At 40.2% G+C, this 20,211-nt stretch overlaps 3 protein-coding genes across 6 annotated transcripts; 2 read left to right on the forward strand and 1 right to left on the reverse strand.

Annotated features, from left to right (window-relative positions):
* The first annotated feature begins 158 nt into the window (after window positions 1–158).
* LOC306834432 (zinc finger BED domain-containing protein 4) lies at window positions 159–4,147 on the forward strand. Of its 3 annotated transcripts, XM_079360328.1 has the most exons (7): window positions 159–337; window positions 440–523; window positions 622–716; window positions 986–1,231; window positions 1,344–1,603; window positions 1,696–2,299; window positions 2,643–4,147. In XM_079360328.1, exons 2-7 carry the CDS (start codon window positions 472–474, stop codon window positions 3,489–3,491), a joined length of 2,106 nt encoding a protein of 701 aa, XP_079216454.1. In that variant the 5' UTR covers window positions 159–337; window positions 440–471; the 3' UTR covers window positions 3,492–4,147. The 3 variants fall into 3 exon arrangements, with proteins under 3 accessions (XP_079216454.1, XP_079216453.1, XP_079216452.1); XM_079360327.1 differs by having other exon boundaries at window positions 159–523; XM_079360326.1 differs by having other exon boundaries at window positions 159–716.
* Window positions 4,148–5,761: 1,614 nt separating this feature from the next.
* On the forward strand, window positions 5,762–10,023 carry apobec2b (apolipoprotein B mRNA editing enzyme, catalytic polypeptide-like 2b). The gene is made up of 4 exons (XM_079359501.1): window positions 5,762–6,174; window positions 7,075–7,255; window positions 9,300–9,651; window positions 9,743–10,023. Exons 1-3 carry the CDS (start codon window positions 5,888–5,890, stop codon window positions 9,639–9,641), a joined length of 810 nt encoding a protein of 269 aa, XP_079215627.1. The 5' UTR covers window positions 5,762–5,887; the 3' UTR covers window positions 9,642–9,651; window positions 9,743–10,023.
* Window positions 9,849–19,697, reverse strand: LOC306833885 (Fc receptor-like protein 5). 2 transcript variants are annotated; one of them, XM_079359499.1, is made up of 19 exons: window positions 19,519–19,697; window positions 19,392–19,421; window positions 18,789–18,845; window positions 17,862–18,155; window positions 17,502–17,768; window positions 17,105–17,392; window positions 15,992–16,255; window positions 15,007–15,297; window positions 14,532–14,801; window positions 14,101–14,376; window positions 13,675–13,965; window positions 12,653–12,925; window positions 12,455–12,569; window positions 11,847–12,004; window positions 11,659–11,760; window positions 11,145–11,210; window positions 10,868–10,927; window positions 10,658–10,726; window positions 9,849–10,462 (listed from the first exon to the last, which is right to left on the reverse strand). In XM_079359499.1, the coding sequence occupies exons 1-19, from the start codon at window positions 19,547–19,549 to the stop codon at window positions 10,398–10,400; spliced, it is 3,267 nt and encodes a 1,088-aa protein (XP_079215625.1). In that variant the 5' UTR covers window positions 19,550–19,697; the 3' UTR covers window positions 9,849–10,397. The 2 variants fall into 2 exon arrangements, with proteins under 2 accessions (XP_079215625.1, XP_079215624.1); XM_079359498.1 differs by having other exon boundaries at window positions 10,658–10,729.
* Window positions 19,698–20,211: the final 514 nt, after the last annotated feature.

The raw sequence follows: 20,211 nt of genomic DNA on the forward strand, positions 1-20,211 counted from the left end.
AACAATGTTTATTTTGATAGAAAGTTTCAATGCCAATCCTTATTGTGAGTAGCCTAATAAAGGAGAAGAGAAGAGCCTCCTCTTAAATGACAACAGTAAAAAGCGTCTGACCGAGCTTCACCGGCATCACGTCCAAGCAGCGTGAGCGGCGACAGCCGAACACTACCGGGAACTGTCGAAACTCCCGTTATTGTGGTTACTTCCTGATCCAATCACAACCCTGTCTGTGTGCCTACATGAAACAACGCTCTGTCTCCCGTCACTCGCGGATCAACAACGGATGTTTCCTCGTAATAATAATATTGATGTTTTAGACACCCGCAGCTGCCTGTGCAACCTGAGTTTGGCCGGTTTCGGATGTGCAACCCTCTCACCCTTGGAGATAGATTTTCTTTGGTCTACGTAACTAGCAGCAACATTTGTTTGATGTGTGATTAAGGATTGGGGAAGTAAACACGCCGGCCTGCCCCCATGATCGGAGGCGAGGTGATATTGCCATCACAGACGCCGATCGTCCTTGATTGTAAGTTGATTTTTACTTGGGAGCAGAGTGACTGTGAGCTCAAATGGCGTCCGCTCCGAAGGTATCTATACTGGATTACTTCAATATTGTGTTTGAAGGGGAAAATGGTAAAATCGAATCCAATTGCAAGGCATGTGGCACCAGAATCCAAGCCAAGCGGAGTGTCACGTCCAACTTTGTAACGCATCTCAAGGTAATAATTTCAGAATAAAATCTTGTGTATGTTAACATGTCAGGGAGGGAGACAGCATCAATTTATTCTCAAACAGCCAGCCCTGCAGCATCTTTCTATGTGAAGTACAGAGTAGGCTGTATGCCCATGTTCTCAGTATGTCTCTTCTTTTCCTCTTTCACAAAAATGAATATGATACACTATGATGAAGAGCAAACAAATAGTGGACTAGTTGACTCGTCAACCTGTAACATTGTTGCTCTCCACAATGTCTTTCTCTCTCCATTCAGCGGAAGCACCAGGCTATGTATGATGACTTTGTGAAAAGAAAGGATATGAAGAGAGAGGGTTATGTATCTGCTTCCCTGCATACTTTCCCCACCAACGGAGGGAATACCCGCTACACCGTCCCCATTAGTACTGGAGTGGGAGCAGGGGGAGGAGGGTGTGTTGGAGGAATTTCAACTCTTGAGGGAGGAGTCGGAGGAGGCTCTGGAGGAGGGGTGACCAAATTTGATAGACATGACCCACGTCAGGTGTGTTATGACCATCACCTCTTGAGATGCAAAGACACTATCTAAATGAGCTTATGATATCAAATAACAGTAATCCATGTGTTTGTTTTTTTTTTCTTTTTTGCCTCCAAAGGTTCTGATCTCTGAGGCCATTGCTAAGATGATTGTACGTGATCTGCAGCCAGTGTCCATTGTGGAAAATCAAGGCTTCAGAGAGCTGCTTCAGCTCCTGGAGCCACGTTACACTCCCGAGGCCCAGCATTACATCCAGAGCCAGCTTCTTCCAGCATATGCATACCAGGCCCAACTAGCCACCCGCCAGTCTCTGGCCTCAGCGCACTCCCTCACTCTTAGCCTGGACCTCTGGAAGGGCTTCACTGGAGCCACCTCGGGGTAACGAGATGAAAATGAATTATAAACAGCAGGATTCACATTTGGTTTGATTCCCTCACAAATTAGTCTCCCCCCCCCCTCTCTCTCTGTAGGTACCTCGGTGTAACCTGCCATTTTCTTACATCAGATTGGCAGATGCATTCAGCTCTCTTGGCATGTCTGCCCCTGACTGGAGGCAGCTCTGGGAATCGTGTTCTTTCAGACTTTAACGAAGTGTGTCACTCTCATGGAATATCAGGGAGAGCATATCGTGTTGTGGCAGAACCTTTCTCAGCAACAACAACAGTTAAGCCATGTTGTCTCCCTGGTTTCTATCTCTCACCTCCTCTAGCTAACGGGCTGCAAGAAGATGATGAAGAAGGGCTGGATGATAATGGTAAAAGTTTGAAGGAAGGGGTGAGGTATGGTCATGGCGACTGTGAAGAGGAAAGAGACTGGGAGGAATTGTGGGAGAAGGGTCTGGGTGGTATTCGGGTGGACTGTTTCTCTCGCTGTCTTGAACAATGTATCAGAGAGGGGTTACGCTCCTGTCCTCAACTGTCTTCCACACTGGCCAAGGCTGCTTGTTTCTACACCTACATTACATCTGCTGTGCCACCTGAAAAACTTAGTCAGGTGTTTGATAGTCCTGGGTCCATCATGGGGGGACCTGGTAATAACCTTCCTGCTGCAAGGGACTGGACTGCCCAGCTTAAGGTTTGTAATATTACACTTAAAGTGTGCAAGAAGTCTTTCACTGTACCTCCATCAGTTTGGCGTTTAAAGGCACTATTTTACTATTTTCACAGCACGGCCATATAGACTGAAAGAACAATGAGTCCTTCAGCTCATATGGTGAAAATAGAGGCATATAATATAGACTATATTGTCCATCACCAGTTGATTAGATATGGGAGTTTCATAAAAGTAGTTAAATTGACTAATACATCAGTTAAAACTTCTAATGTCCAAATATCTGCTTGCAGCTATGTTTTAGTTCAAGATTTTTGTCAAGGCGACATGGTAATTTTTATTGTTTATTGTTTCACTTTTAACATAGGTGCTTCGGCGACTGCTAGACTCCATGGAGTTCCTGGAGGAGTTGAGTGGTCCAGGGGAGCTGGCGCTGGGTGCATCAGAGAAAGCTTTGCTGAGGGAGCTAACTGACACTTTAGAGCCTTTCACTGAGGCTTGGGACATGGTGCATGGTGATAGACAGACAGATTTACAGACAGACAGACATGTGTCCATCAGCCTTGCGTTGCCGTGTGTTCTGGGCCTTCGAAAGCATCTCTCTGAGACGTCGACGCCCCGCTGCCCCTCACTCCTAGCCGGCCTCAGTCAGGCTGTGGAGAGTCGGCTGGCTGCTATTCTGGACGACCCCCTCTACATCACTGCCACCACCCTTGACCCCCAGTTCAAGCTTACGTGGAGCAGCACCCCTGATTGGCACAGACAGGTTCTCATAGAGGAGTTATCCAAACATTCAAGAGCTTCAAACACAATAGACCCAAACACAGACCTTCATCCTCAATCCCAGACCCCTCCCAATCTTGTTCCATCGCCGGTCTCCCCCATCTCTCGGCCCTGCAAGCTCTTCTCATTCATCAAGCAGAGACCAACTGCACAGGCCAAGAGCCTAGAGCAAGAGTTGGCGGTCTACCTGCGCGAGGAGCCTACAGATGAGGAGGCCTTGCATTACTGGAGACGTAAAGCTATTGACTTTCCTCTGCTTGCGCAGGTGGCCAAGAGAGCCTTTACCATACCTGCTTGTGGCACTGCAGTGGAGAACATATTCATGACTGCTGAGCACTCTCTGTGGCCAGAGAGAGGACGCATCTTACCAAAGAACTTGGAGACGCTCATCTACCTCAAAGCCAACTTCAGATTATTATGGACTCATAGCTAAACAACGAGCATTTATTTTATCTAAATGCTATTTACATAAAGTTATTGCTTGGAATTTAATCTCTGTAACCGAATCCTCATTCTGCAAATCATTGGACACTAGATTGCCCTATGATCTCATTCTCATTTTTGAAAAGGGTTTTTCACACTGCAGTAGTTTGGATTGACATTTGGGTACCCTGTAACATGCTTATACCATATGCTGGGGACCAGGAAAAGTAGAATTGGATCATTACTTTGACATTATTTTTCCCATGTCAGATCACAGGGTTCATGACAGCCATAACTGACTGACCTATTATAGCCAAATGGTCAGATATTAAAAACTGTAGCAAATGATGTATTTACAATGTAATACAATAACCAAGGAAGATGTGTCCAATTCATTTGATGTTTGTTTTTTTGTTTGTTTTTTAACAAAGAAGGCATCAGCTGCTAAACAAAATGTCCGTGCATTCTTTTATTCCCTCTGTATGTATGCCATATCACTGGGAAATCCAATTAAATTAGTTTCACATCTGAAAGCTGAGGTGTGTGCCGTTTGCAGATGAGAACACATAACCCAGATTTTTACCCAGCGAAGAACAGTTCAAAATCTGCTTCTATTCTTAACTGGACGTCTTTTTCTTGTCCTTCATAGAGTGAAGGACAATTCCTTTTGAATTTACATTAAATTCTTCTTTTAAAATTTTACGGATTGGATGTGACTGTCTCTGGTCCAGGAAACTAGCAGAGAGCGTGTGTGTGTGTGTGGCACGATGTTGCTCTGTGCCACCTTATTGAAGTGGATTTTGAAACCATATTAAGAGAGAAACTAAATCTTGTCATCAGTGTGAGTTAGCCTTTATTCAAGGACTCTGTTATTCTGTGCTGGGCCAGTGGGGAGTGGGGTTTATTCTATGTAATTCCATTACAATTTAATTTAAGTCCACAGCAGGCACATCTACACAGTAATTATCTTTCTTTCTTTCTCTCTTCTTTCAACACTTCAGAGAACATGCCGCTTTTGTGCTCCTGCTCTCTGAGGCTACATCAGAAGGCACAGACTGCCTCAAATGATGACTTCATGTTCATTGATCTACAGGAAAGAAATAGAATAGCTTCAATTGGATGATAACTTTCTATAGAAGAATTGTTATAGATCCAGTTGTAAAGAATGTCAGAGATTACATCTAATCTGCATCCAACTGCAGAATAGCTTCATCCAAGTGTTGCTGTGTTGTCTTTGTTTAAAATCACTTGAGAGGAAGTGTGTTAGTCTGACTGGGGTATAATGAGATTTCTCTCATAGATCATAATTATCAAAGATGCCTCTGATCTTAATGATGATTACCACAGGATGTCTCTGTGGATTTAAATGTTTTGCTTGATATCCGTGTGGATCTGTCAGTGCACTCATTTTTTATAAGTGTAGGGGTTTTTTTCCACCGTGCTCGTCCACATGGGGTGTGTTGTTGTTTGCAAGTGTATGTAGAGCAGCTTGAAGCCTCCCTCCCCCTACATCCCCCTACGGCTGTGACAGCTCATCCATATGAGTTAGAAGAGCAGGCTGGGCTGCAGTCCTATTGGTAATTGCCTCCGAAATGAATTACTTGGCAGAGAGCAAGACTGAGGGAGGAGAGGAAATTGTAATTGAACTGCCCCCTCTCTCTCTCCCTTATGCCTCAAGTTATTGCATCTGCAGTGCAGAAAGCCATTTTCAGTCTTCATATGGACACACACACAGAAAATTACACTTACTCTCACAAAACCATTTTTTTTTTACCCTCCCACCCTCCCCTACGGTTTAGCCTCCACAGAGAACCATGCAGGGGGATTTAATAGATTGATTGTTCAGGGGCACATGCACAATGTGTTTTCTATCTTCCCCTATTTTGGGTGCCCTTTAGTTGGCCTTGGTGTATTCCGAGGCCCTAGGGGGTACATGACTCTGCAGCTGGCACAAACAAAAGTTGTGTTGAGCAGAAAGAGAGCCCTAGTTACCCCATACACACAGACACAGCCAAGCACTGGTATTAATAACCTGTCTGTTTCTGGCTTGTTGACAGTTAAAGCCAGACGGATTACAGAGATACCGCTCAGTGTATTTGAGGTTAAACATTTATACACAGAATATGCTACTTTCCTATTCTTCATTTGGCAACTGAGTGTGTTAGAGATTTAAGTCCAGTTTTGGCCCACCTTTGTCACTCTTGTGTTGTCCTTTGGCTTTTTTACAGCCATGGCATGGAAAGAAGGGGGGAGTGAGTCAAATGAGCCCTAGCCAGACATGAACATGTTGTGACTCCAGTCCCAGTACACAATGGGAATCTATTTCTGTAAAGCACTAGGGTTATCTCTCCACTTAAACTGAGCTCTCTCTCCCTCCATCTCTTTTACGAGCCACTCGCACAAATCATGGCCGACAGAAACAGCCGGTTGGGCGTTAAGAAGAAAGAGAAGAAGGTGGAAAACAAAACAAAGGTGGAAAAGGATAACGATAAAGAAAAGGGGAAGGAGAAGGAGAAGGAGAAAACTCTGAAAAAGCCTGAAAAAGTTGTGAAGAAGCCGGCAGCGGAACTTAAAACAGAAGAGGAGAAAACAAATGGAGAGACTGGAGAGGCAGCAGGAGCGGAGGCAAAGAACAGTGAAGAGAATGGAGACTTTCAGCCCATTGAATTGCCACCATTTGAAATTGTCACAGGGTGGGTGAAATGTATTTATTCGTCCGCAGGAGTTAGAGCCTGTATGTTATGCTTACAAACTTGTTGTACTTCCATACAACATACCAAAACATTGAACATATTCATTGTTTGGGTATTCGTTTTTGAACTATTTTTCACGTCTTTCTTTTTCTCTTCATATTGTTCCCACTGCATGTTGTTTAGTTAAGTGATGAAAGACACTAATGACTCACACCTGCCATCTTTACTAACCCAGCGGTAAGAATAGGAATGAGTCACAGAGACACAGATGCCGCTCTTATTACTTCACTCCCCCACCCCCTAGTCTTTGGAGGAATAGATGTTTAATATCAAAGCAATGAGAGAAATATTTGAACAATCCATCAGGCTGCACATTTCTAATATGACTTCAGATTTATGTCAAAAGACAGGAGTATGTGTGTTTTGTGTATTGGCTGAATCTCTAACGGTCTCACAAATCCACAGACTATGTGAGGAGGTGAAAGCTAAAATTATATATAGAATCATCGGTTCATAAAGTGCTTGCCTCATCGATATTCTGTCCACTGTGTCACCATAGTATCATTACTCTTTTCCCTGTTTCTTGGCCTGTTGACAAATTCATCACTAAATGGGTGACGCATGCGCCATGTTAAGAAAAGAAGTGAATACTGCTGTCATGCACTAAGATTAAAGGTGACAAATTACTGTAAGAGCACACTTAGGGATGCTTCCTGCTGATTGCTTTGTCACTGTTATATGCTAAGCTAACCTTCATGCTCTTTAAAACTCTAAAATAATGACTAGAGTTGGTGTTGTATACGTCAACTGTTTTGTTAGATTCTTTGGCATGATGTCGCTGAAAAAAGTACAGGCAGGTCTATATTTCATTAATGGATGCTTACTTTCATTCTCCACCAGGGAACAGATGAGCCCGTTCTACTTCAAGTTTCAGTTCAGGAATGTTGAGTACTCGTCAGGGAGGAACAAGACCCTGCTGTGCTTTAGAGTGGATACACCAGGAGGCAGCAGCGAGCCTTTGAAAGGTTATATGGAGGATGAACATGCCACAGCCCATGCTGAGGAGGCCTTCTTTCAACAAGTAATTAGCCTAACTCACTCTGCTTCTTTTACTGATGTTGTTGATTTTAACCACATAATCTCATAAGTTAACATTTACCCATTCCCTTTTTTTCAATTTATGTTCTAGCCATCAGACCCTTTCTTTTTATTAGTTTAGTTCAGTTTATTTGTTGTTGTTGTTTCATTTCAGTCCCCTAACTGTACAGTAAGGGAGCAGCCTTTACGGTTAATTTCCAGCTGTAGTCCCTGGTCACTTGTCAAGAGGCAACATAAAATGCCTTCGTGAAATATTAAAATACAAAAAAATGACATAACACAATTCACAAACAACCAAGCACAAATGTAGTAAAGACATCAACGCAGCTCATGCAATAAAGAATATAGGAGACAAGGGAAACTATTAACCACAGATATATTGAAAGCACATCCAAGTCATAACATGAAGGCAGGCAGTATTTCTTTTTTTCAGATGAGCCTAACAATTTAGTCACTGTCCTTTTCTTTTAATATATTCAACTATGACAAGACAGCTACTTGTCAAGTAGCATTAAACATTATTACATGTTTCATCGTGTATTCCAAGTGTTTATACACACATATTTGAATATATATTTATCAGCATTTTACTTGACAAAATAAGAATATAACTATGAAATAAAGGGAGGAGGAACACATTAAATTGTTATTTCTTTATACAAGGTCCAGTCTGCTCTAGAGCATGCTACACTGTTCAGAATTTTAAGTCAGTCCTAGTGCCACCAAGTGGAAACACTCATCACTAGCTCTCATCTACAGTTTCATTTTCTCTGAATGTCGCATCTTTGATGACAGCCTCATCCTGAACAAATTAGCATACACAAATTGGTCACAGCACCTCGAGTAAGAAGGGGTAATAAGCTTACTCGTACAAAGATCCTCAGAACCACACAACATGTATGCATTGTGCTCCGAACTCATGATATTTACTGCAATACATAACTATATTATGTTGGATTATGCCATCTAGTGGTCACAGGCCATTACATGTAAACGTCCTTGTTCCCTCATACAAATTTTGGTGTGTCAACTGTGACACACCCTGAAGCTGTGACACACACCGTAATCAGATAAGGGCTTTAACTTTAAATTTAGACAATAATTTGCCTGTGGAAATACTGTTTTCATTGTCTTGCAATGACAACATTGTCTACATCATCTTATCTACACTTAAAGGGTGAGGGTTGGATTTATGACCATTCAACACTACTATCATGTTTCTAATGATGCACAGCTTCATGCAAATGGGTGAAGTATCCCTTTAATTTCATATGCTTGACATGTATCCCAATCTTCCGAAACCATCTATAGAGACAGTGTGTGACTGTGTATATTTGTTTTTATTCAGTACACTTTCCTTAATCTTTTCTCGCCATTGCTAATGGGTGGCAATAGCGGTTTGATTCAGAATAAAAAAGTTTTCTTCGCAACAAGTAAAAGAATGTGTCATAAACAAATGGACCTTCCTTTTTTTACATTGTTGCTTCATTAGCCTATGATGAAATACAGTGAGTCTTTTTGTGAATCAACACTCAAAAGGGCTCGAAAGCTTGAATCCCTTTCTGGATTGATTTCTTCATCGGGCATCTCCCAAAAGTGTGTAGTCTCAGATCTAAGGACAGTTCCTACTATATACACATGCACTTGTTTTACTCTAGAAAGGGGTTTTAAAGTATCTCATTTTAATTTCCAGTTGAAGTATTTCCACAAAAGACTATTAGTTATTTTACTTTTAAGCAGTTGAATTTTTCATCTTTAATAATAACATCCATCTCCAGCTCTTACCTTTCTTCAATAGTGTATGAACCAAATATCCACTCTATGAAATAGTCTCTCAGCGTCAGCCTCAACCATCATTATGGCAAATTACCAGGGGACATTTTTGTTTAGACATTTTTAAAAATATCTGAAAGAATTTCTGAAAACTCCAGGAAAATTCCTGTCAGTTCCCGATTTAAGTGTCTGAACATTTTTTTTGCTTCTTTCCTCTTCTGTGATTGCATTAACCCAAACCTTTTTGCTTGCAGGTGCTCCCTAACCCGTCCCAAGAGTATGAAGTAACATGGTATGTGTCATCCAGTCCTTGTGTGTCCTGTGCAGCCAAGGTGGCCAACATCCTAAAGCAGCGCACAAAGGTCCGTCTCTGCATATTCTGTTCTCGTCTCTTTGAGTGGGAGGAGCCAGAGATAGTGGAAGGGCTTAGGGGTCTGGTGAGGGCTGGCTGCAAACTGAGGATGATGAAGCCATCTGACTTCCTACAAGTTTGGGAAATGTATGTTGAGAAGGAGGACCAGAGCTTTGAACCCTGGGAGGATTGCCAGGAGAACTACAATTACTATGTGGAGAAACTGGCTGAAATCCTCAAGTAGACGTACATCAGTAAGTATTGTTTACTTTGGATATGAATTTTCCGGATAATGATTGGTATTCCCTGGTGTTTATTTCTCTCTCTCCTTGTGTCCTGAAACAGGTGGATATGATGGACAAGATCTCACCACTGACTTGAACCACCCTGTACTTTCTTTAGTCAGACCTAATGGTGCAGATTAATATTAGTTTGAATGAACACTCCTGGCAGCATTTTGTATTTTTTTTTATTTAGATAACTTCATAAAGAGGCACTAAATGCTTGAAATGCATTTCTGTTCGACAGATAAATATCATACAATGGTCACTAAATCTTGAACAAGACTAATATTCATCACTAACATCTGGTGTTTGTTCCAAGAATTAAAATATGTGGTAAAGGTTGATTGTCTTCCTCCATATCAACACATGTACACAGGGCCTACAATAGTTGAAAACTAACTAACAGCTAGCTATGAAAGACTTATAGGCTATTGCATAAATAATCTTCTCCTTTTTAAGTGCTGTAAACAATTTAAATCATGGATAAAATGTAAACAAATTATGTTCAGTTCTCATCACTATTGTGATACAAAGTTGTTTTCAGTGCAGAAAAATACATCTTTACACACGCACATAGCAGAAGGTGTGTTTGTCAATTGAAAGCATTGCACAATAGCAAAATTGTTTCTCAAGTTATCATCCATTCAACAATGAGGTTTTGAGTTGTGCCAGTCTACAGCCTTATTATATGCTGACAGAAAAAAAGCTTTAGCGCCTTATTGCTTAAAGGAAACCAGCCCTCCATTGTTTTCTGCTGTATCATGGCTCTCTGTCGTCACAGCTAGAATGACAGAGTAAAGGAAAGTACATACTTAGATTATGTGTCAATTACATTTAAAAGAAAAAAATACATGTATGCATATATATATATAAATATAAATATACATAGGGTTAGGGTTTTATATATATATATATAATGCCTATTATCAGACAGAAAATGTGATTTGAAAAGTGTTTTGTTATTTAACTTAATTACCTTGCTCTTCCTGGGAAGATATCGGCAATGGTGCTGTTTCGCTGCTAATTGTGCCATTCTCTTCGCCTTCTGCTGGTCAGAAAGTTTTACAAAAACAACTCAGAAAAATGCCAAATAAACCTAACTAACTTTTAAAAACACTCTCACACTCTCATAGTTACTGTATATAGTTATTGTCAGTATCAGTATTACTCATCTGTAGGTTTCTACCTTTAGATGAAGCATTCAGTGTTGCATCTGTGATGTACTCAACAAGTGGACAGGCCACATCTGCAGGGTGGGAAAAGGAAGCTTCAATATACAAGCAGCAACAGCTAAAAGGAAATACGAGTGATACTGAAACCAGAAAGTTTAAAAAAAACAAAGATTGAGAGACACGAATGTCAAGTAAAGCACCGCAATTAATCACTGGTGGGGCTGTTTTTGGAGCACATGCGGAAACTGCACCCAAAACCACACGCTATATGTCAAGGTGGTGTCAACGTACCAGCTCCCCTTTGCTGAGCCATGGAGAGGAAGAGGTCTGCCTCTTCTGGCCTATCGTCATCATCAGCTTTGTGATTTAAAAAAAAAAGGATAACCGGTTAATTCCTCATCAAGTTGACTGTTAATTTGAGAAGAAAGATCGTCTCAGGGAAGCATAAAAAGGTGAACACAACATACAATCCCCATTAAAACAGATCTGGTTACTGTTTTGGCAAATTTATGAATCTGTCAGTTACACAGCAACATTATTCACTCTGTGTTGTGCAATGTAAGTTCCTATATTCACTCTCAGTTGAGCTGTTTCACAACAAGGCTGTACTGCCATACATGTTCTTTTCAGCTAATCCCTGACTGTGTCTCTCATGTGTATGTGGCTACAACTGGCAGTGGCACTCAAAAAAGTAGTTTGGTGCTTTCTAATTTTAATTGTAAATGTAATATTCACTATAGCCACATTGAATACTAAAACTATAAGAATCAGTACAATAAAAGAGATTAAGAAACTAAAGGAAAACCTTGCTTGCGGAAGACTCTGAGGACAATGCATCCAATGAGAACTGCGATGATCCCAAAGAAGATACAGCCAGAGATGGAAAGAAGCACCCTCCTCTTCAAAACTACACAATAAAAATAAAAACAAAGAAGGAGAGTGAGAAGGTATACTTGCAGGGTGAAACTCAGCACTTGCTTCAGTTTTACTCACGAAGGTTCTTGGTCATGAAGTGTTCACTGGTTTTCGTATAAGACGGTCTACCACTGCGAAAGCCCTTGCAAGTGTATTGGCTCTGCTCAGGGTTGTCTTTAGGTGTGACTGTGTGTCTCTCAGAGGGTGGATCGTTGATTGGTTTGTCTTCTTTGAACCTTTACAATTTGATTATTTGATCAGAAAGGTGAGAACTAACAGAGTATATGGATACACTTAAAGCTCCTGTGAGGGCTTTGTAACTGGTTATGATACAGAATGAGTGACCACTGGTGAATTTAGATGACCTAGAAAAGCAAATGAGACCACTAGCAACACAACATTTCTATATATTTATTTTGAATGCCTTACTCCGCTGCCATGTGGAAGTTTACTCAAGGTTTTTAACAACACTCTGCTCTGATATACTTTTTGAGCGCCTTCCAAATTATATATAGATTTTTTTGTCAGTTAACACATGCATGTACAGTAAAAGAGCAGCAAGGAAGTAAAACAACATAAACACCAACATAAACACCAACATAAACACAACCTACCTAAAAGTTCCTCAAAGTAGCTTTAAAAACTTGATTATTAAGAACTGACTGACTTCTTCTGATCTGTATTACCATGTGTAGTTCCACGTGTCCTTGCTGTACTGGACACGACATTTGAGCACCAAGCTGTCAGTAGAGAAGACCTCTGACCATCCAGTTAAGAGGATTATATCAGCCTGTGGGCGCTCTGCAGAAACACAAAGCTGTTAAAACACTAAAAAACAAGTGCACACGTAGAAAAATATTAGAGGAAAGTGAATAAAAGCTGACCTAGGATGTTGATTTTTACAGCCTCACTCTGGTCTGAGTGAAAGACTGTTTTCCTTCCTCTTTTAACCTGGCATTTATAAGATCCACTGTTCTTGACGGCAACAGAAGAGATATTGTGATTGTTTCCAGATTCAACAATAGCTTTGTTATCTTTGTACCACATGTATTCCCATCCAGAAGACACGTTAATGTGACAGTGGAAGGAGACTAAATCTCCAGTGTGCATCACATCGTACATGGGCGTCTGTGTCAGTGTGACTGTGGGTTTCGTAGCTGAGGGATGAAAATAAAGACATTACATAAAAAAACCACATCTAAATTCACAATCCAATGCACAGCTAAGAGTGGGGAGGTGCTGGGCTTTGACAACTCGATATTGTATACACAGACTGAAAAAACGTATTTTAATTTTACTTAAAAAATAATTAAACCTCATGGAAATTGTATTCTTTTGCCAGCTGACAGTTAACTGACAGAAGATAACTTAACTGAGCTTAGCATTATGACTTAAAGCAGAGGAAATCTGACAACCTGGCCTCCACAGGTGTAAACACAAATCTCCACAAAATGTATCTAATTCAGTTTGGTCAAAAACAAGTTTTGAAAGAAAGTAGTTTGTGGTATAACTTTAGGTTACACTGTTAAGTCTTTAACTACCTTCAGTAGTTTGCTGTTTCTTTTGGCTTTTTTAATGCAAGACTAAACTACGGATAAAGTCTCACAGCTGGGATGCTGGATAGCCTAGCGGTCATGTCATGCTTCCTATGCCCTAGAAGCGGATGGCCCAGGTTCAGCTCTGACCCTTGTCACCAAACCGCCATTCCCAACTCTCCTACTCATCCCTGTTTCCAACCCCCTGCCAAAAATTATTTTAATCCAGCAATTAAGAGGAAAGTTGTGATTTGTTTTCATATGGAAACACATGCAACATCCTGCCACTGTTTTCAATCAAAATAAAATCATTAAATTCAGCTATACACAACGATACAGTACAGTGTCAAAAAAGCGCCCCAAAATCTCACCAGAAACATCAAGTGTTAGTCCAGAGCTGCGGCTGCTGTTGACAGACCTGCTCTTGAGTTCTGCTGAGCAGTTGTATTGTCCACGGTGGGAGACTGATGTAGATTTAATGAAAAGAGTAGTTCCATCTGAGTTCAAATGTATGGTATCATCAGCCTGGACTTTCTGATTGTCTTTGTACCATGTATACATCCAGTCAGAGCTGCCATTCATCCCACAGCTCATCTTTACGCTCTCAGTTGGGAACACATCCGGCCAAAGTGTTTCCAACTTTGTAGATGGTACAGGAATTTCTGAGAAGAGACACAAACACACCAGCCCCTTAATAATACCCATCCAGATACTGTTGTTGTGTGTTTCTACTGCAATTTATAGCATTTAATCAGTAAGAGATGACGGTCACATTTTCTTCTCTTGTTTTGGCTCACCATATATGCGTAAAGTCCGCTCATCACTATCGTCTGTGTGGTACAATGTTTGGCCTCTTCTGGCCTTGCACTTATAAACCCCACTGCTTGAAATAGTGGCACCACTGATGGTCAAGCTACTGCTGTTGATGCGCTGTTGAAATGGTACTGCATCTTTGTACCACAAGTACCACCAACCAGACGAAAGTTCAACATTACATTTAAAGGACACTGACTCTCCAATGTACACCTTGTCTACATCTGGCTCTTGTGTTATCGAGGGTTTAGGATTGTTCTCTGAAAAACAAAAAAGAAATACAACTTCATGTATTTTATAATGTATAATGGCACAGGTAACCAGCCAGATAATATTAACAGATAAGAAAAACAGGAAAACACATTCCTTCAGCTTAATGTTTGAAAGTGGTTCAAAGCGCTCAATAGAAACAAACCTTTAACTTGAAGGTGTATACTTTGGCTGGAGTCAGAGAGGAAGGCTCCTGCAGATTCTCTCTTTGCTCTGCATGTATATGATCCTGCATTTGCCGTGCTGACAGAGTTGTATGTAAGTTTTCCAGATCCGGCAAGTTGTTTCCCATCTTTGTACCAAATGAACTCCCATCCAGAGGAGACATTAATGTGGCAGCTAAAGGAGACTGACTCCCCAGGGAACATCACCTTGTAGTCTGGATCCTGCGTCAGAATGACACTTGGTTTGTTGTCTGAGGGAATCAATAAATCATTAGCAGGTTAAAATAGACCAAATCAAGTATAAAGAGAAGACTGTGTTTAACCTGATCCCTCTCATCTACGTGCCCTGACCTAAATGATTAAAAAAGCTTTTTATTTAAGGAATAATTTATCAAAGATTAACTATAAAAAACTATATCTATTTGTATGTAAGCTAAAAGAAAAAAAAGAACTCACCGTACACCATAAGAGTTAGTCCATTGCTAGAGTTGCTGCTGACAGACCTTTCTTTCAGGTGTCCTTTGCATTTGTACTGTCCTTTATGTGCAGCTGACGCAGACTTGATGGAAAGAAGAGCACCACTCAGGTCAAAAGACACAACACCATCAGGCAGGACCTCCTGTTCATCTCTGGACCAAGTATAAGTCCATCCAGAGCCTTGATCCATCCCACACTTCAGCTGCACACTCTCTTCAGGAAAGACATCCAACCATGGTGTAATGTTTTTCAAAGAAGGAACAGGAATTTCTATGAAGGGAGAGAAACATCAGCTCCTCTTACAGTCGATACTCATTTGCTCGTTTGCATTTGATTTGAAAATAAAGTATAAAGCATATGATAAAACTAAACAAAGAACAATTGTTAAGTCACAACCAACTCAAGTCATCTTACACAATGAAGTTAATTTAAAGGGACATAGTTGAATATAAGGATTCAAACTCTAACACTTTAATGAGACAAAAATGATCCACATTGAATTTGTCATGTCCTGTTTTTACCTGAATTTTATTATTATTGTCAAGCCAAGAGAGGCAATTATAAACATAACATAACAGCTATAGTCTTAAGCACATATACAACATGCTATTAGACAGAGTTAAAGGTAAAATAGTTTTCAACCTTTGAGAACACATCTGTTATGTCATATAGTCAGGGCGGAAGCAGCAAAATGTTGACTAAACACTCATATGTTGTTTTCTTTTCTGAGTATTTAGGTTAGACACTTAAAGCCCTAAAACTCATTTCACAAAACATCTTCCCCTTTCTCTGAGTATGCCAGTTCTATCTTTATACATTAGCATACCGCCCTGTGTTATACTTCACCGCAACATCCTGTGTCAGCAGCAAATGCTGTTTCACCTTGTTTAAGACCACCTGCACGATTTCCTTTGAAATCCTTCAGTTACTACACAAGATAAACACAAATAAAATCCTTATTTACCGAGAACATCTAGTTGCATTTCCTCACTGACATCAGTTGATGTGGTTTTGCTTCTGGTGGCCTTGCACGAGTATCTGCCCCCATCAGAAAGATCAAGACGAAAGGCATAGGCTTCACTGGTGGCAGGCCGATCAAATCCATCTTTGTACCACTGGTACTCCCAGCCATTAGACACATTAACAATGCATGTGAAGGTTACTGCTTCTCCAACATACATGGGGTTGAAAACAGGAACTTTGTGCAAAGTTGGTTTTGGTGGGTCGTCTGAAACATATAAAAGTCATACTTTGTGAGCGCAACAATGTACTAAGTCTGAGTAAATTCAGTCTCGCATGATCCAGTTGCACATTAACCTAAACAATAAGAAGGAAAAGTTGTTTGGCATCCTGAAATATGCATACTCCATTTTCAGTGGGAGTTGAGAAATAGAGATTAACACTACACAATTCAATTTCTTGTATCTCTACAGATATGAGCTGCTAATCTTTACCCAGGCAGGCAGTTAAAAAAGTATTTATATATACTGCTGGTCTAGCTTTGCTTTACCATATTTGTCTAGCACATCACTGTTTCTGTTCATGTGAAAGTTTGTTGTTTAGGGGTGTAACTTCATATTATACTGCATAGATGCCTTGGCTTCCATACTAGCCCACTTTTATTGACTAGCTTAGCTTTGCATATGACAGGCCAGTACCTAACCATAACAGGCAGGATGTGAGGATCACTCAGCTTAGGCAACAGCTGAGCTCACTGAGGAGCCAATACAAGAAGGCAAGTGTAGAGGAGAGGCGAGGCCTGGCCGAACTCAGAGGAGTGCTAAGGGGGAAGCTGATCACCAGCTGATGATAAGACCTGAAACACCCAATGACCCTGGGGGAAACAACACTGACGTTGTGTCCAGGTTGCACCACTAGGCGTCTTTACATAAGACTAGCTTAGCTTTGCACAACACTGCAAAGAGGAAAACCACATTTGCTTGTTTCAAAAACAACAAATCCACAAAATGGCTTAGACTAAAGGAAACCACTGCTACAAGCCAAGACATATTTCAGCACTTAATCCCTCTATGACCACAATGTGTACATTGTATTAGTTGTTTTTTTGTGTGCCCACCATAAACTGTGACAACAGATGTGCTACTGACTCCAGAGTCGACACGACGGGATTCAAGGTGAGCTTGGCAGGTATATGCTCCTTCGTAGTCTTTAGCGGCCGATGTGATGTTGAGCAGAGTTCCCTCATCATTAATGATCAGCACAGAGTCATCCTCAAGCTTCTGTTTATTCCTGTACCAGGTGAATGTCCAGTCAGAAGTGCCAACTTCACAGCTAAATGCCACTATCTCATCCTCGAACACATCCAGCCAAGGAGTTAGCAACTTCAGAGAGGGTGTAGGTGGAGCTAAAGAAAAAACAAACAAACAGATAACCAACAAATACCCAAGAAACTGAAGATACAACCCAATAACATGTGTTTTTCATATGATGACAAATTTTAGAGGTCTGCTGACCAGAGACTTGCAGATCTGTTGGTGTACTCTCCTCTGAGTAAAATGGGACCTTGCCTCTCTTGGCTTGACAGTGATACCGTCCTTTGTTTGGATGACCAATAGGACTGATGGTGTAAGAGTTAGATGTATGGATTTCTTTTCCATCATGGAACCACAGATATTCCCATCCAGAGGAGACAGGGATAGTGCAAGCGAAGGTGACAGACTCTCCAGGAAACATCTTGTCATACATTGGCTTTTGTCTCACAACAGGCCTGGGTTTGCTTGCTAATTGAGTAGAAGAAAAATTCCATTTCAATCATTTAATGCTGACCAGAAATTTAGCAAAAGAAACAAAAAGTGATGGAACACAATACTTACAATGAACTGTCAGCTTGCTTGGGATACTATCTGTAGTTTTAAAGCCTGTTGTTTTGTGTTGGCCTTGACAGAAATAATATCCAGAATATGTTGGGTTTGCTGCAGTTATTGTAAGAATTGAACGATCGTTAGACAGTGAAAAATTTGGATCTGAATCTTTCACTTGCTCTTCATCCCGTTTCCAGATGAAGCTCCAGTCGGAGCTTCCAGCAACACCACATCTTAACTCCACTTTTTCAGAAGGGAAGAAATCATTCCAGGTTGAAAGTAGCTCCAGAGATGGTACAGGAAGCTCTGGAAACACATTTAAATGCATTAATAAATACATTCAAGTAAGTAAAAATGATTATAGGGCACATCATTTTAACACCGGATCTGTGGACACTTTCTCAGAAGGAAAACTTCAGCAAAATAATAACAGACATCTTTGCCAGCAGTTCATTTTTCTGAAGGTTTAGAAGATGGATTGCAGATATTATGAAATCGATTCCAAGAAGTACGGAGAGTAAAAAGGAAATAGCTAAGATATTTTTTTTTTTTTTTGACAACGCCCATGGTGATTTCAAAGCTTTCATTTGATGGTGCAAAACTTAATCACATTACTTTCAAATGTATTTACATATATCTGCTCCTTCACACACCTCACACTTTTTGAAATACTGTTCTAAGGGATAAGAGTCCTATGAAATAAATCCATAAAATATTATAATTAATACTTTAAACCTGTTTGTAATAAAATTAATGGTTTAAACTTGGGTTGAATTCTCACCTGTTTTAGCCACCGTTGGCTTAACAGTAGTTAAAGCTACATTTCCGTCGGCAGTTACTGGTGAATGAAAACGTAGAGAGCAGAATTTCAGAACATTTAACATTTGAGCTTTACCTTTGTAATAAAATTAATGGTTTAAACTTGGGTTGAATTCTCACCAGTTTTAGCCACCGTTGGCTGAGCAGCAGATAAAGCAACATTTCCGTCGGCAGTTACTGGTGAATGAAAACGTAGAGAGCAGAATTTCAGAACATTTAACATTTGAGCTTTACCTTTATCTTCAGCAGAGATCAAGCAGACCTGCAGCTATTAACACTAAGCAATATGCAAATGAACCCCTTGTTACGCCTCTGATTATTTGATGATTTAAACAACAAAAATAATTACAATAACAGACTACTGAAATAATATAATGCCCTAGCAGGTAGTAGGAACTATTAGTCATTATAACAAAGTACTTCATGTTCCTCATGTGAGTACTCCTGTTGTACTTCCTTAACATCATTCCTTGTGTGTTTAGACGTATAAAGACATGTTTGGTACAAAAAATAGATAAAGCTACTTAGACTTTAATCTAAAATTCAATTTTGACTAAACATTTAATTTATTGAGCATTTCCTGTGAAGAAAAATAATCTGTTTTAAAGCAGAATGATTTTTTTTTTTTTTTTTTAAATGTGAAATTAGCTTAAAGTACAGTTTTAAGCTAACAAGTCAATATCCAGTCAATACTAAATGACCTTAGATAAACTCATTTCTTACCTTCCAGAACTGCACAAACAGCAATGAAATCTGCCAATAAACAACAAGGTAAAGATGTACATCAAATTGAATTTATATGCATTCTTTAACTAAGATGAAGAACAAAACAGAAAGCTTCAGAACTTACATATCACACAGAGGACCCGGACGAGCCACATTTTCCATTGAGCTGTACATGAAAAGAGTTGCTGGATTGACGTCTGCTTTTTTTGCAAGTTTTTTTGTTGAAGCAACAGGAAACGGGGTGGTCAACCACACTTGCTTTCTCGACACAAATTTGGGTTGATGATTTGTGACAGTGTTTAGGGGAACTGACACACCGTGACAGAATGTTAAATTGCTCTGACAATTGGGCGATATTACATAAAACTCTTATAGAACATGTGTAAGGAGAAGATATTCATTATACATTCAATGCAAAATGATTAATCTGTATTATGTATGATTAAATTAACTGACTTTTTTTTCCCGGCAGACTATTGAGATTTGCAGTTGCATGAAAACTACCGTGCAGGCAGTTTCCTGTCCCTGTGAACTTTGTAAGCAGATCATTTTTAACCTGTGGGCGTGATCTGATTTGGGGAGTGTGTGAGAGAGAGATTAATAAAGGGACTCTGCAATAAAATCAATGGTATAGGAAAGTGCAATAGAATAATCAGTGCAATAGAATTGATGATGTTGTATGGGTAGGCTATATGTGCAAATGAATAGTGTGTGTGCGTGTTCTTTGCTGATATGAAGTTATGCTGTGTAGCATCCAGTCAATATAAAGAAGGCCAGAACTGGTGATAAATGCCTTTAATGTCCGTCAGTGTCATTC

The sequence above is a fragment of the Symphodus melops genome (genome assembly GCF_947650265.1).
Source record: "Symphodus melops genome assembly, chromosome: 13".
NCBI lineage: Eukaryota > Metazoa > Chordata > Actinopteri > Labriformes > Labridae > Symphodus > Symphodus melops.